The sequence below is a fragment of the Octodon degus genome, unplaced genomic scaffold (assembly GCF_000260255.1).
Source record: "Octodon degus isolate 3935 unplaced genomic scaffold, OctDeg1.0 scaffold00004, whole genome shotgun sequence".
NCBI classification, from domain to species: domain Eukaryota; kingdom Metazoa; phylum Chordata; class Mammalia; order Rodentia; family Octodontidae; genus Octodon; species Octodon degus.
In genome coordinates, this window is record NW_004524580.1 from 7,807,902 (window position 1) to 7,822,277 (window position 14,376).

Here is a 14,376-nt window from a genome sequence, read left to right on the forward strand (position 1 = left end):
TCTGAAAATTAAAGGCATCCAGGAAAAAATGATATTTAACACCCAATTCTTAAAAATTTGCATCTGTCCTGCACTTGCTTAGTTGCATTCTATGTGCCAAGCCCATCCTTTTTTTTTTTTTTTTTTTTTTTTTTTTGAACTGGGGATTGAAATCAGGTCCTTGAGCTTGCCAGGGAAGTGTTTATTTCACTGAACCATCTCCCTGGCCTTGCCAAGCCCATTCTAAGCTCTTCAAAAACCACTGACCTATTTATTTTTCTCAATAATCTTAGGTGGTAGACAATGTATTCTCTCTATAGTGAGGCTGAGACTGGATTAAGTAATGTACTCTACACAACTAGTAAAGAGCAGAGTCAGAATTGAGCATGTTGGGGCCGGCGAGATAGCTCAGCTGTCTAAAGTGCCTGCTTAGGCAAGCTTAGGCAGGCATAGGGTACTGAGGTTCAATCCCTGGCACCACATGCCATACCAGCCCTGCCCTCAGGGTGGGTTGAGTTGGCCAGAAAACACAGAAAACAAAACAAAACAAAACAAAAATACCAGAATTGGGCACGTTGCAGTCCAGTTCTTGAGTCTGTGCTGTTAGCCACTGTACTAAACCTTCCTCCTGTTCTTCATGATGTCACAGTCTTGCTTATAGCAGACCTCAGAGCCTGAGGCCACACCATAGAGCAGAATGAGAACATTTCTACCCAACAAAGTTTCCAAAGGTGGGATGCATTCTTTTATTTCCAGTTTCCCTTGAAGCTCAAAGTCTAGCAATATCATTTTAGAATTCAGGCCATTTTAGAATGTTCAAGGAAATTTATTCATTCTTCATTTAATAGATAAAGAAATTAAAATTTAAAGAGATTCAGTGATCCACAATTTTTTGCTGTGAATTTTTTCCCCCTGGAGTTATTAATTGGTGGATGTCAGTTAAGCAAGACTTTTCACTAAACTCTTTTTTAAAGACCTTCCTAACATGTGTCTAGCTATATGGAAAGGAAGATATTAGATATTATAATATGTATTTTTTGCAATTGCCATAATAAGCTATATGATGTCATATAAAATAATTTTTTTTCTAACAGGGAGAATTTACTACGATTGACAAAAACTTTCAGAGTGACTGTGGATGTGTACGGTATCTTTGTGGTAATTATTTTAAAAACTTTTAAATAATAAATATATTGTTATCTGCTATTCACTATTAGCAAATTCAGAATGGTTTTGAGTGATACAAACATTAAGCTAACTGTCAACATTTAAGTAAAAATATACTACAACTATTCTTTTATAATTTCTCAAAATGTTTCAAAAAATTTGATAATGGGACAGAAAAATGAAAATTTTCAGAGGCTTACCAGAATTTTAAAATTAGAAGAGTTCTTTTTAGTGTCTACATTTAATTTTTAAGATAGATAATATGTGAAAGTATGAGGGTGTATTTGTCTACTGTTTGTTATTAATGAGGTTAACATTGTAAATAATAAATATAGTTAATTTTTCTGTAAAATAATGACCCTTCATATCAAGTATTAGTGGGTTAATAGATAACAATTTGTTTAATGGCTTAACTTTTGTGTTTTTGTATGAGAGAAAGTTCAAGCTCAGTGTGGGAGGGATAGGGAGCTTCTGATTTCATCACTCTCCTAACATGACTATTTTACATTAAAAACTTAAATCACTTTTCTCTAAAATGATAATTAAGGTGATGAGGGGAGGGGAGATGGCTCAGTAGAATAAGCACTTGCCTGGTAAGCGCAAGGACCTGAGTTCAATCCCCACTTCCGCCAAAAAAAAAAAAAAAAAAAAAAAATGATGAAATGTTATTGATCTTTTCTTGAAGAGGCCTACTACAGCTGAATTAGATTCCATTCACTGACTCCTTCCACGGTGGTTCTGTTCAGTCTCAAAGACGGGGCAGCAAGTGTTGGCCTATTTTCCTGAGATTACATCTCTCTGGAACCTGTATAAAAAAGCGCTTTTGGAGGAAGTTAGAACAACTGATTCTACAGATAAATTTTATTACATGTTAAGGGATAAATGTGCCACATTCATTATTAAGTAAACATTTGGGTTATTACCAGTGTATAAATAAAACTCTTATTTGATTTCAAAACGTTGAGATGAAAACATGGGCTTTTGTATAAATTCCACTGACTGAGTAATATTGAGCTCAATATTGTATTCTCTTGTTGACATTTTTTCTATTTTTAGAAAAGGATGATGTGTGTGTATTTCAAGAAGTGTCAGTGCTGAATCCTGGACAATCGATGATAAAGTATTTGGAAGGGGACTTTTGTCATACCATAGAGTGTCTGGAAGAAAAAGATAACCACACAGGCTTTCACACTTTGAATTTTACAATGGTGAATTGTTCAAAAACTTGTGATGCTGTAAGTATTCCTTGTAAGTTGATCTGGTAAGAGTGAATCTACATTTGGCAGCTACTAGTTAGAACTATTAAAAATTCCCTGATATTAAAAAAAATCTCGAATAGTTCTTCAGCAGCCTACTATTTATCTGTTTCTTGTATCTTCCTGTTTCTTGTAGATTTCTACTTTCTTAGGATGAGCTTGAGCTTCAGGATTCTATTATTTATAGCTTGACCGCTTGCCCAAAGTTGTTATACCTACTTTATGAACCTTTGCATGTTAAGGTTAACATCTACTGTATCTCTGTTATGGCCACATAAAGTATTATTTGAATCTCTATAAATTAAATCTTAGAAATGCTTATAGCTGTTTGGAGAGAATGTATAGTTACGTAGGAAAACACCTTGAGAACTAATCCATTGAAATATTGGGGTTGTTTTGTGGCCAACCTAATGTCCTCTCACTCCATGCAGCACCAGGTGTACGCTGCATCTCCGAGTGACTATGATTGCTGTGGTACCTGTAAAAATGTGTCCTGCAAATTTCCTATGGCAAATGGAACATCAGTTATATATGCGGTATGATGCCTTTGTTTCCTAAAATGTACTTGTTGGAGAGTAGTTTTCTGTGCTACTTGCTAAAGATGACAATCTTGATTTAATAAACTTGGAAAACTATCATGCAAACACACAGATCTAAACACATCTGTATGTATAATAAACATATTCATAGCAACAGTTAGCATACAGAACAAGTTAAAGTATTTGATAATTTCTGTTGTAAAAACTGCATTTAGAGCTAGGGAGATGGCTCAGTAGAATAAGTGCTTCCCTGGCAAGCTCAAGGGCCTGAGTTCAATCTCTGGTTCTGCCCAAAAATCCCCCCAAAAATCTATGTTTGGATGGTTTCCCAGAGTAATTTCAGTAGAGATCTTCCCCTTTTTCCTCGAGTGTAAGAAATTGGCTATGGAAAGTTCTTATTTTTAATTATTACAAAAGAAAAATCAATAATTTTTTGAAAGTGCTAATTTTTATTTTCAGATAAATTAGATATTACTATATTTCTTGAATTTGAATATTTTGTATTCTTTTTTAAAAAAAATCCATTAGAAACAACACAGAATTTCACTAAACAAAATAATAGGAATTCAGTAATGGTTGTTACAGTGCATCATGTTGTCTTCAGATTAGTTGTTTAGATTGCCAGCTATAGACATGCAAAATTTGTCAAAAAAGTCATAAGAAATTAAAAAGAAGAAAAGAATTAATTGTTAACTGCTCTCTTCAGTAGACTTATAAATAAGTCTTAAACTTATAAACTTAAACTTATAAATCATTTCCATTTGAAGATCATGACAAATGAAATGCATAGCACTGGGGCTGCTCCTAAGTTGAGATAGAATCTAGCGAGAGGAAAGAGGGCGCAGTCATCAATGTTTCTTACCAGTTCACAGGGAATCTTCCAGTCAGAATATGACCATAATTTCAAAAAGCAGGTTTTAAAATAAAACTATAGATCAATCGTAGCCAAATAATTAGGTGATGGTCATTATGTGAAAAGTGTTTAAGCTAACTTTATTTCTAAATCGAAATTCTGAAATCAGGAACAAAAAAAAGTTAGACACGAATATTTTTTAAAGGAATAAGGCTAGATTTCAAAATAACTGTGAGGTGTACAGAATGAGAATCATAGGTCAATCGGCACTTATCCAAATATTTAGAAAAATTTCTGGTGGTAGGAAGAATACTGAAAGATGAATGAATCTCAAGAAAGGAGACATAATGTAGTATGGCTTGTTGTTTTACAATTAACGAGGAAATATTAGAACAAGTCTCGTGGCACATGGTCAAATTAGATAATTAATTTTGTAATAGAAGAAAATGCTTATTTTCCTCATTTTCTTTATTGTTTCAATTCACGTTTATAGTTCAGCTTTATTGCATAATGTGTATATATGTATTTTCATGTTTTATAAATTTGACTATTTTTCCCCAGTGGAACATTGATGCTGTGAAAAGCTTTCCACATCTTGATTTAAATTTGATCCACTAGAGTCCAAAATAGTCTACTTAAGAAACCGCGAATTTTATCATACAGTGCAGTAACTTTTGCTTTCATTTTTAGGAGGGGAGCACCTGGCACCATAATTGCACCACATATGAGTGTGTTACGACTGACGAGGGGGCTACGATTCTCAACTATAGCATGGTCTGTCCCCCTTTTAATGAGACGGAATGCAAAATGGTTTGTATTTTGTTTTATTTAAGAAAATTCTGTATTGACTTTATTTACAAATTATGCCTTTAATATTTTATGGGGTCATATTTACATTGTGGCTTCTTTAAAAAATTTTTATTTTCTTGCATAAAGGAAAGTTCTGTGATGTTTTTTTAGTTTACTATTTTGTGATCTATGTGATGCTCTGAATTGATTGTTTCTTGGTTACCTCTAGGGTTTTATGCATAGATGTAAAAATTACTAAAAAAATTGTGGGTCAGCAAGCCATTTTGAAATAGATCAATAAGTTAAACAATTAAGTTAGATCTTTTTTATTCTTACTTAGGCGAATTTTTAATGCGTGCTTCTGACATTTACCTTAGTGTCTCTGGACACAGGTCACTGGAGAGCTGATTAGAGTTTCAGTCTTGCTCTACTGATTCTCTAAACTCTTAGTAGAGTCTATTGGGAGAGTAGATTATTAAAAGTGACACATTTTTTATTTTCAAAGGTTCTTTGTATTTTTATCTACTTGGCCAAGAATAATCTCTCAAGAGAAGTATAGAGAAATAGCATGGGGCCCCTGATCCCCATCACCCCAAGTTATGTCCTTTGAATGATGAATTTAACCTTTGGAAAGGAACCGAAGCATCATCTTTTTCACGCTCATTTTGTAAAATAAATTATTGTTATTTGAATTGCAATGAGAAAGTGATGGAAAGGGAACAGTAGTTACTGTCAGAATTCTAAGAACTAATCAATAAAATTTTATTTGTTTGGCCTTACACAAGAGCCATCCTGTGACATTGCATTATTTAAAATTTATGCCACTTCGATATTTAATTAAATTCAGAAACTCAATCTAATTAAGTAATTTAGATGATTCTGAGAAGTTGAGCAATATGATTTCAATTAAAAATAGCTAGTATTGTTTTTTCTTGGTAAAATATTTTGGAATTCTAACATGGTATGTAAGTAACAGTATTTTTATACTTTTTCATATTATTAATGTAGAAAGAATTCAATCTTAAGAAAATACCTGCTCTTAAGAAAATTTTATTAGAAATAGTTAAAGTCTTGTCTTTTTCCCATAAAGCCTTTATCCTTAGTGATACAGGATAAAGATACTGGAAAAGTGAGTTTCACATTTCTATTGTGAGAAGAAATGCTGGGCACTAGCTTTCTTAATTTTACTCCTTTTCTGTCTTCCTAGAATGAAGGGATTGTGAAGCTTTATAATGAAGGCTGCTGCAAGATCTGTAAGTGAAGACACATTGCACAAAATAGCTTCATAGATTAGATATGATTGCTCAAGGAGATGATGGTTTTCTTTTAAGATCCCATTTCTGTGATGTAATGAGAAACATGTTCTATAAAGTACAGTATTTAAATGTTTTGTATTATACAATTGCTAATTTTGTGACTTATTTTTTGTCTATGTAGTATTTATTTCTGTAGTGTATGTAAAGTATTTCTAATTTAGATAAATTTTAATTTCATTGTTAGAAATTTTCTGTGGCATTTATCAATAGATTTTGGAGAGGATTTTGGTAGATTTTTAGTTTGCAAGTGCACTGTTGTCAAATTTTCTTAGAACATGCTGAACTACTCAAAGTTGAGGTTATGGTGATAATGACAATGGAACTCCAGTAAGAATATAGAGATTGCAGCTTTCTGGACTATTTTGACTAAGTCTATGATTCTTTGCTTTTGGAAATTAGTTTTAATGAATTTTGACTAAGTCCTAAATATAAAAGTTCTTATCATTATTTTGATAACTAAAGCTACATAGATTTATTTTATATTTTTGAATTATATTTATTTGTGTGTGTGTGTGTGTGTGTGTGTGTGTGTGTGTACAACTCAGCCCACCAGGGGGCGGGGCTGGCTGCCATGTGGTGCTGGGGGATTGAACCGCAGTCCCTGTGCTTTGCTGAGCTTGTTCTAAGTAGGTGCTTTAGACCACTGAGCCATCTCACCAGCCCCTCATTTTATTTCATAGTGATTTTTAAATAATTTTAAGGACTCGAATAGAATGGAGGCATATTTGTATAATCATTTTCCTCTTTAAGAAGTGCTTGAATGTATGCCAATATAAAAATAGGAGGTTTCGGAAAATTGGCATAAAAATAATTTAAACATTATTGGGATGCTTTTAAGAAGAAGGGCAAAACACCATTCAGATTAATAATGCATGATATAGGCCAGGAATTTTAGATTAAAAATGGTCATATTCTCAAATAAGATTTCTGATCTTCCTGAAGGGATAACTTTTTTATATGTGAGAGTAGTTTTATAAACTATAACTGTAAATTCTTATGGAGTAGAATGTTAAAATATATTAAAATAGTAATACTATATGATTATTATATTTATGTACCCTTGGACATAACACCAGTTTCTAAATCAGGACTCCTCCTAAGTTTGCTACACAATATTTCTTCCTCATAAAAATACTATGCAATAGGTTCTGAAAGTGCCCTGTTGTTCAGTGCAAAGAGATTAAGTAATTTGTTCAAGTCAAGACTCTTGCAGCTAGTGATTCTGGGCATGATGACCAAATTTCATTTACATGGTGTGTGAAAAGCCAAATCCAACACATATGTGTACACTAGAAACAAGAAAAAGGGCTCAGTATGACATAGCTTGAGATCTCATATATCATTGTTGTAAATTCTGGGGCAACCAAAACAAAAAGAGTGGCTACAAGTAATTTATTGTTACAGATCTGGAGGCTACAAATCCAAAACAAAGATGTTGAGAGTTGTTTTTCAGTGAGGGCTCTGGATGGCTCTTTCACACAGGGTATTTGGGGTGTGTGCACCACCCTTTATGTGCTCCCTTTATTAGACACCAATTGTATTGGAGTAGAGTTCATCTAATGGTTTATTTTCATTGATCACCACTGAAAGGACCTTGGGTCCAAATAAAGTCACACTCTAATGTTCTGAAGTACTTTTGGAAGATAAAATTCAATTGATAAGAGTTTCATTGCTTTGTTTTTATGGATATGTATACCTGTGTACTTACGCATTTTAATTACTGGTGGTCTTAGAGACACATACTAGTTAAAATTTTTATGTTCATTAGAAACAAGCAAATTTTCATTCGTATTCTCTACAAATGTAAACTAATGTGCATCACATTGTAGCACAAATTAAAAGTGGAGTTTAGCTCTAGAATCTAAAGAAGTTTACATTTAAAATATTTTTCTTCTTGTCCTTACCATCTCCTCTGAGTCTTGCGTGAGGTACAGGCACAGAATCAGGCTGCCATGTTAAAATTCTGATTGTCATAACACCATGTTAGTTACTAGATAAGTGAATGAGTGTCTTTAGTTTATGTGAAAACAGACTGGAGGCTTTGTGTAAGTGACCTAATACACCTCTACTCATTCTGACAATCGATTGATATTCTTAAGACTTGCAGGTGGTACCACAAATAATCCTCATAGAGGAGAGTGGTGGAGTTTCTGCCACAGAGGAGGAATATGAAGATTCTTGGAAACTGGTCTCATTAGGCAGTGATGGATTTAGGCTTCTCAGTTTCCTAGCCCCAGGATCTTGAAGCTCGTCCAAATTTTGGAAGTGCAGAACAACCACAATCTATCTTCTAGGCAAAAATGTGAAGTAATCTCTGCTTTGATGTTAAGGAATCATTTTCTGCAGCTTGGGTCACCAAGATGTGTTGGAGAGACTGTGGAGGTTGGACACTTCACAGGTGCCATAGAAAATGGGTGGCAGTAAGGTTTCTGAGAGATGAATAGGAAATGACTCTTGGCAATAGGAAATTTACCTAAGAATAAATGAATTCTCAGCTTCATTCAGTGAATGAATTGACTTATCAAATAGGTTTTGTTTGATGCCTTCATATGTCAGATACCCTTACAGCTCCTAGGACTAGTATACTGAATGAAATAGTGTATAATTTATAGTGCATATTACCAAGAAAAGGATAAGAATGACAAATATATATTTATGTGTAAAGTGATGATGAGAAGTTTGAAAAAAAATAACATTGAATGAACGAGATTGGGAATGACAGTCACTGGGTTGCTAATCTAAATGGGAGCTCATGGCTGTCTCTTTGATAAGGAGTTAATTGAGTGGAGACTCAGTGTCCTGAGGAAGCCATCCAGGAAGTGAAGAGTGTTCAAAATAAAGGAAATCACAAAGTGGCTATAATACAGGAAATGCAGGAAGGAAAATGATAGAAAAGAGGGGAGGGGAGGTACCTGAGGTCATGGTAGATGTGATTTCTTTCTGGACTTTTTTCTTCTTAGACTTGCACAGGAACAGATGGGCTAATGAGGTCATTAATTATGGGATGAAAGTTCACAAGGCACAGCACAGCCCATGTTCCCCAGATTGCAATGAGTCATGGGCTGTGATAGTGTGGAGCAGTTAGAGAAAAAGAAGACAAAGTAGAGTAGGAGATGGAGGAAGAGCAAAGTGAGTTAAAGGAGACAGAGCTCTGGACTGGATCACTTGCTTCTGGGAGATCAAGCACGATGAAAACTAAGGTGTGACCTTGAATTTAGCCATTTGAGGTCATATTTCAAGCAAATTCAGCTACCCATTTCTTTTTTAACTGGAGTAACCACATATGTCCACTTCACATGTTGAGATTGTACACAAACATTTATTTTAAATAAGTAATACATAGCTAAACTAATTGGAAATACAATTCTGCCCTTTTGCAAGCAAGGAGGCTCAACAGAATGATTCAGTGACTTTCTTAGCGTGAGAAAGCAAGGTAGAGACAGAGTGAGAGAAGGACCTGGTTTTTCACCTCCTGACTCAGCAAATACATCCACTGTCATGCAATGTAAGATGCATTCTCCTAGAGGTGTTATTAGGCAATCACCTATCAGTCACAGGGGGTTTTGCTGTATTATGAATGATTACAAAAGGTTTTCATTTAAAAACATAAAAAGTCATTGCAGGGCCATAAACTACCCATATGTTACAGTATAAATACCACAACTGCATTTGTCATTGTTATATTAACATACAGTGAGACCCTATGACTTTAAGACTCCTCATTTTAATTTTTTATTACTATATGTTTGCAATAGATAATGCAGCATCTTGGGGAATGGGTACGTAGAGCTGTCACATCTTGACAATTTGTACTCCTCCTTCTCCTCTGTCCTCTGCCTTCCTCCCTGGGTCATCTCCATAGCCTATTTCCATGCTTCATATCTTTTTTTTAAATGTATTTTGTTTTAAAAATTATTTATATTTTGAGTTTCTCATATTAGGGAAGCTATGCAATATTTTATCTTCTGTGTCTTATTTATGTTACTTATTAGTATTATGCTCCCAAGATTCATCTATTTTCCTATGATTAATTCAATTCATCCTTCTTTGTGACAGTGTAGTACTTTATTGTGCAACTATTCCATATTTTTATTTTATATATTTTATGTTTTATATTTATTTTATATATTATTATGTATTTTATTATAATACTATATTTCATTGAAAATATTATTTTATACATACATATAAACCACCCACAGATTAATGTTAGCATTATTATAGGAGTGGGTATTTCTTCTTTTTCAGGAATGGGGTATTTTTGACTCATGCTAATTATTCTAATACAATAGATAAAAATCCAAATGAGTAACTATAAAGCTAGAAAATATAAGAATCTTGTTAAAAGACAACAATGAATATTAAAATATATAGGAAGAATATTAAATATATTTTCATATGAAATCACATTATATGTATCAAGTTTCAAATTTAAATATGTTCATGTATAAAATTAAGGAATAATTTTAGTTAGGCCTTTTGATAAGTAAATACATTCTATATTTCATCAGGCAAAAGAGAAGAAAGAATGTGCCAGAAAGTCATCATTAAATCAATCATAAGGAAACAAGACTGTGTAAGCCAAACCTCTGTAAGTAGAAAAAACATCATTTGCTACATGAAGAATGTGTTTCTGAGTGTATCCCACCAACACATACATGTATGCCAACATACAATATTTAACTTTGAGAATACCGTATTATATTAAATATTCTGTTTGTGAAGAAATATGATTTATTCATCATATAAATAACCATAATAAGGATGAATAATAATTGTAATTCAGAGAGATGGAAATTAAATCTAAATATACTTGACTACCTGCTTTTTTGGTGGTACAAGGGATCAAACTCAGGACCTTGCGCTTGCCAGGCAAGCACTTATTCCACTGAGCTGTCTCTCCAGCTCTTTCTTTTTTAATTATGCAATTTCGTGCAGCACAAACAGTGCTGGTTATGGCTTTGCCCCTTTAATATGACTTGTCTGATTAGTAGTCTACTTAAGTCATGATATAGTACAGTTGCCTTGTTTTTGGTCTTTTTTGATTTTACTGTATTTTTTTGGTAGAATTATATTTTTTAGGGGCAGTTTATTTTTTGTTTTTGGTGCCGAGGACCAAACCCACGGCTTCCAGCTTGCTAAGCAATCATGCTACTGCTGAGCCAAATCCCCAGCCCCAAGCCATGATATAATACAGAGGGTAACAGAATTATTAGATATGGTTAATGTGTCAAATGTAACTTTTTAGTTACGTTTGTATAGTTCATATTTTGAGTTTATCAGCATTGCTATGTTGGACATCACCACAGTACATTCCATTGACTTAGTGGGTTAAAATTCAATATACATTGGTAGTAGCAGCTTCCACTGTCTTTTACCTGTACAAAATTGAGGATTAAAGCGATAATCAAGCAAGTCTTGCTTTCATCTGACTTGATAGTAGAATCAAATAACATTCATTGTTAAAAATTTTTAGACTTTTTGGGCTGGGGAGATGGCTCAGTGGAATAAATGCTTCCCTGGCAAGCGCAAGGGTCTGAGTTCAATCCCCGGTTCCGCACAAAAAAAAAAAAAAAAAGGAAAAAAAATTTTTAGACTTTTTTACCATTATTTCTCCTTACAGATAAATGTTGCCTCTTGCGATGGAAAATGCCCGTCAGCTACCATATATAACATCAACGTTGAAAGTCACCTAAGGTTCTGCAAGTGTTGCCGTGAGAACGGAGTGCGCAACTTGACTGTCCCTCTGTACTGCTCAGGAAATGGAACTGAAATTATGTACACTACGCAGGAACCTATAGACTGCACGTGCCAGTGGAATTAACTTGTCAGACTCCAGGATCTCTGGCCAGTATCATAGTGTCAAATACACTTAACCTTTGTCACTATTATTTAGACGCTTGGCCAATGTATATTGGTTAATAATGTATTTTTAGACAACTGGAATATGGCCCTTTAACTGTTGGCATAAAACATACACACTTTAGTGGCAAGATTAGATGTTTTGCTTTGTTTCAGAGAAGACAATTATTTCAAGTTGTTCAGCTATAACCTTGCAATATTGTTATTCAACTGAACCATGGTATACATCTGGATTTTTTTTATCAAGTAGAAGACTATTTTTCAAAATTCCTTAATTTTTTTTCTCTTTTCTTGTTTTTGATTTTCAAAGTCTACCCATGACTGTCCAAATTAAGATGCTGTTTAATATCTGCTACTTAGTTGATAAATGTAATCAAGTAAAATTTGACATCTACTTGGCCATTGAGTTTTGTGCTTAAAGACAGATTAGAGAAGTTTTAGATAACTTAAAACCTGAAAGGATGGGATGTTACTGCAAATTGTTTCCATTTGGTGGGCTTAGCATATAACTGGAAAAGCTGTTTGATTTATACCAGTTAATCCATTGTAACAATACAGTGAAATTACATTAGCAAACTTGAGTTTTAGATCTCTTTTATTTTAGTCTTATGTTCTTTGATTTTGAACAGTAAAATATCTGTTACAGAATCTGTTAGTCTTAGTTTGCATTGGATAGAATAAAAGGTTTGAAATTCAAGTCATTTTTTAAAACACCATAATCTAAATAGTTATCTCAATAAGTAGTAGAGAAATACAGCACCAGTTGGTAAATACAGGAGGCAGGTTTGAACATTTATTTTTTATATCATTAAAACTATTAAATATGCTATTATTATTTAACATTTGTGTAGCTACATGCTGTCTCACTGACATCTGATTTTTAAGATGTATTATCATGCTAATTAAAGCCAAGAGCTATTTTGCTGTTAATGATGCTTTGTTAATGAAGAGTGAAATAAAATTATATGAATATATTAATAATTTTACAATTGGATGCTGCAGTTTTTAAATACAGTAGATTACTCATGTTTGCAAGTAATATATCTTTATGATCTTTGCAAATTTCCAAATTGTTTTCCACTTCAAGCAAATAATTATGAAAATTTCTCCTTCAGTGGAAAGAGAATGCTATCTTTTGTGCAGTTATAAATATAAAATAATTTAATAAACAGTTCAATGTCAATAATAAAACAAGCAAATAACACTGAAAAATAATGTTTTTCTTAATAAGCTAGGTGACTTGATTTTCCATACCAGTGTTTCTACTGCAAAATCATACTCCCTAGGAAGATTGCAACTTGCTAATATTTTGGACTTTTACAGTCACTTAAAAATGGGTGAAAGAATTAATAATTGATCTGCAAAGTCCTGGTGTCCACTGTATATAAGTATGATTTATCTCATCTGTATATAATGTTAATTAGTTATCACATAGATTGAATTAAATATTTTTGTTTAAAATATTATCATTTTACTTAAGAGCAGAAATTATGTACTTCAAATATATGATATAATGTCTATTGTCATCCATTTTTATTTTTACTTTGCAAAATATCTGTTGTTAAATTAAAATATTAAATGATCTTTACATCTCTTTGTTGAGAAAAGGGAAACATTCTCCGGGAACTTTATTAATATGACAAATGGCACTGCAGGCCTGCCATGTACCTGGCACTATTCTAAACTCACGAGACACAGATGACACACAGCAGACCTCGTGCCCACCCTCAAGTTCTTGCAACTTATATTCTAGGAAGAAATCAGACCTTCATCAGTCATGCATATGAGCGCTGTCAGATGGCGATGCCGTTGCTCCCAGGGTACCTACAACTGAAACCGAGGAAAGAGGTGGTATGCTGGGAGAAGATTTGTTTAAAACATTTAAAGGCAAGCAAGTAAAAGACACAAAGGCAGGGAAGTAAAGTTCCTGCTAGCCAGAAGGGGTTCAACGGGGGCTCCTTGATTAGAGAATTTTAAGGGATTTAGACCCACACTCAGGCCAACATGTAAACAGTATAATCTCTAACCTACAAGAGGCTATATGTTTTTAGAGTCCAGTCTCTGCAGCGTTCACACAGAGTCCATGCACGACTCATGTGCCCGTCATCCAGTGGCTTGGCTCATCCTGATCTGGGGAGGTCTTAAACAGGTGAAAGACACCTGGCGGATCTTTTTCTGAGATTCTTGGAAGGTTGTAACTCAGTAGACTCCTTTTTGTGCTTCCAAACTCCATTTTTGGGACACTTTCCTTTCTGCCTGATAGAATCTTAACCCCTATTTTGCCAATTCCTGTTGAATCAAAGCTGACCAGAATGCAATCTAAAAAAAAAGAGAGCTCCTGAGTCAGCAGAGAAGGGCAAATGGATGTTGGAACAATTGAGGTCACTTGGATAAAAAGCCATTTGGACTGATACTCCTCTGACATTACCATGAACTCTAAGCAAGTCAGTGTTTCTAAATGTTTATAAAAAAAAGAATATAAAAATTCTAGAAGAAAGTAGGGAAAAATCCATTATAATTTCAGAATGGGGATGGTCATTCCACTCTGAATCTGTCTAGAAGATTAATAAATTTAATAAACAAACAACTGAAAAGACATTCTACATGTGGGAAAA

At 33.7% G+C, this 14,376-nt stretch overlaps 1 protein-coding gene across 1 annotated transcript in view; it reads left to right on the forward strand.

Annotated features, from left to right (window-relative positions):
• Window positions 1-13,143, forward strand: part of Otogl (otogelin like) — a 162,193-nt gene extending 149,050 nt beyond the window's left edge. The window contains exons 52-58 of the mRNA XM_004623891.2: window positions 1,074-1,137; window positions 2,203-2,381; window positions 2,834-2,938; window positions 4,485-4,604; window positions 5,791-5,836; window positions 10,411-10,490; window positions 11,523-13,143. Of these exons, the coding sequence (XP_004623948.1) occupies window positions 1,074-1,137; window positions 2,203-2,381; window positions 2,834-2,938; window positions 4,485-4,604; window positions 5,791-5,836; window positions 10,411-10,490; window positions 11,523-11,723 (795 nt within the window). The 3' untranslated portion in view covers window positions 11,724-13,143. The remainder of the gene's footprint in view (window positions 1-1,073; window positions 1,138-2,202; window positions 2,382-2,833; window positions 2,939-4,484; window positions 4,605-5,790; window positions 5,837-10,410; window positions 10,491-11,522) is intronic.
• The last annotated feature ends 1,233 nt before the right edge of the window (window positions 13,144-14,376 follow it).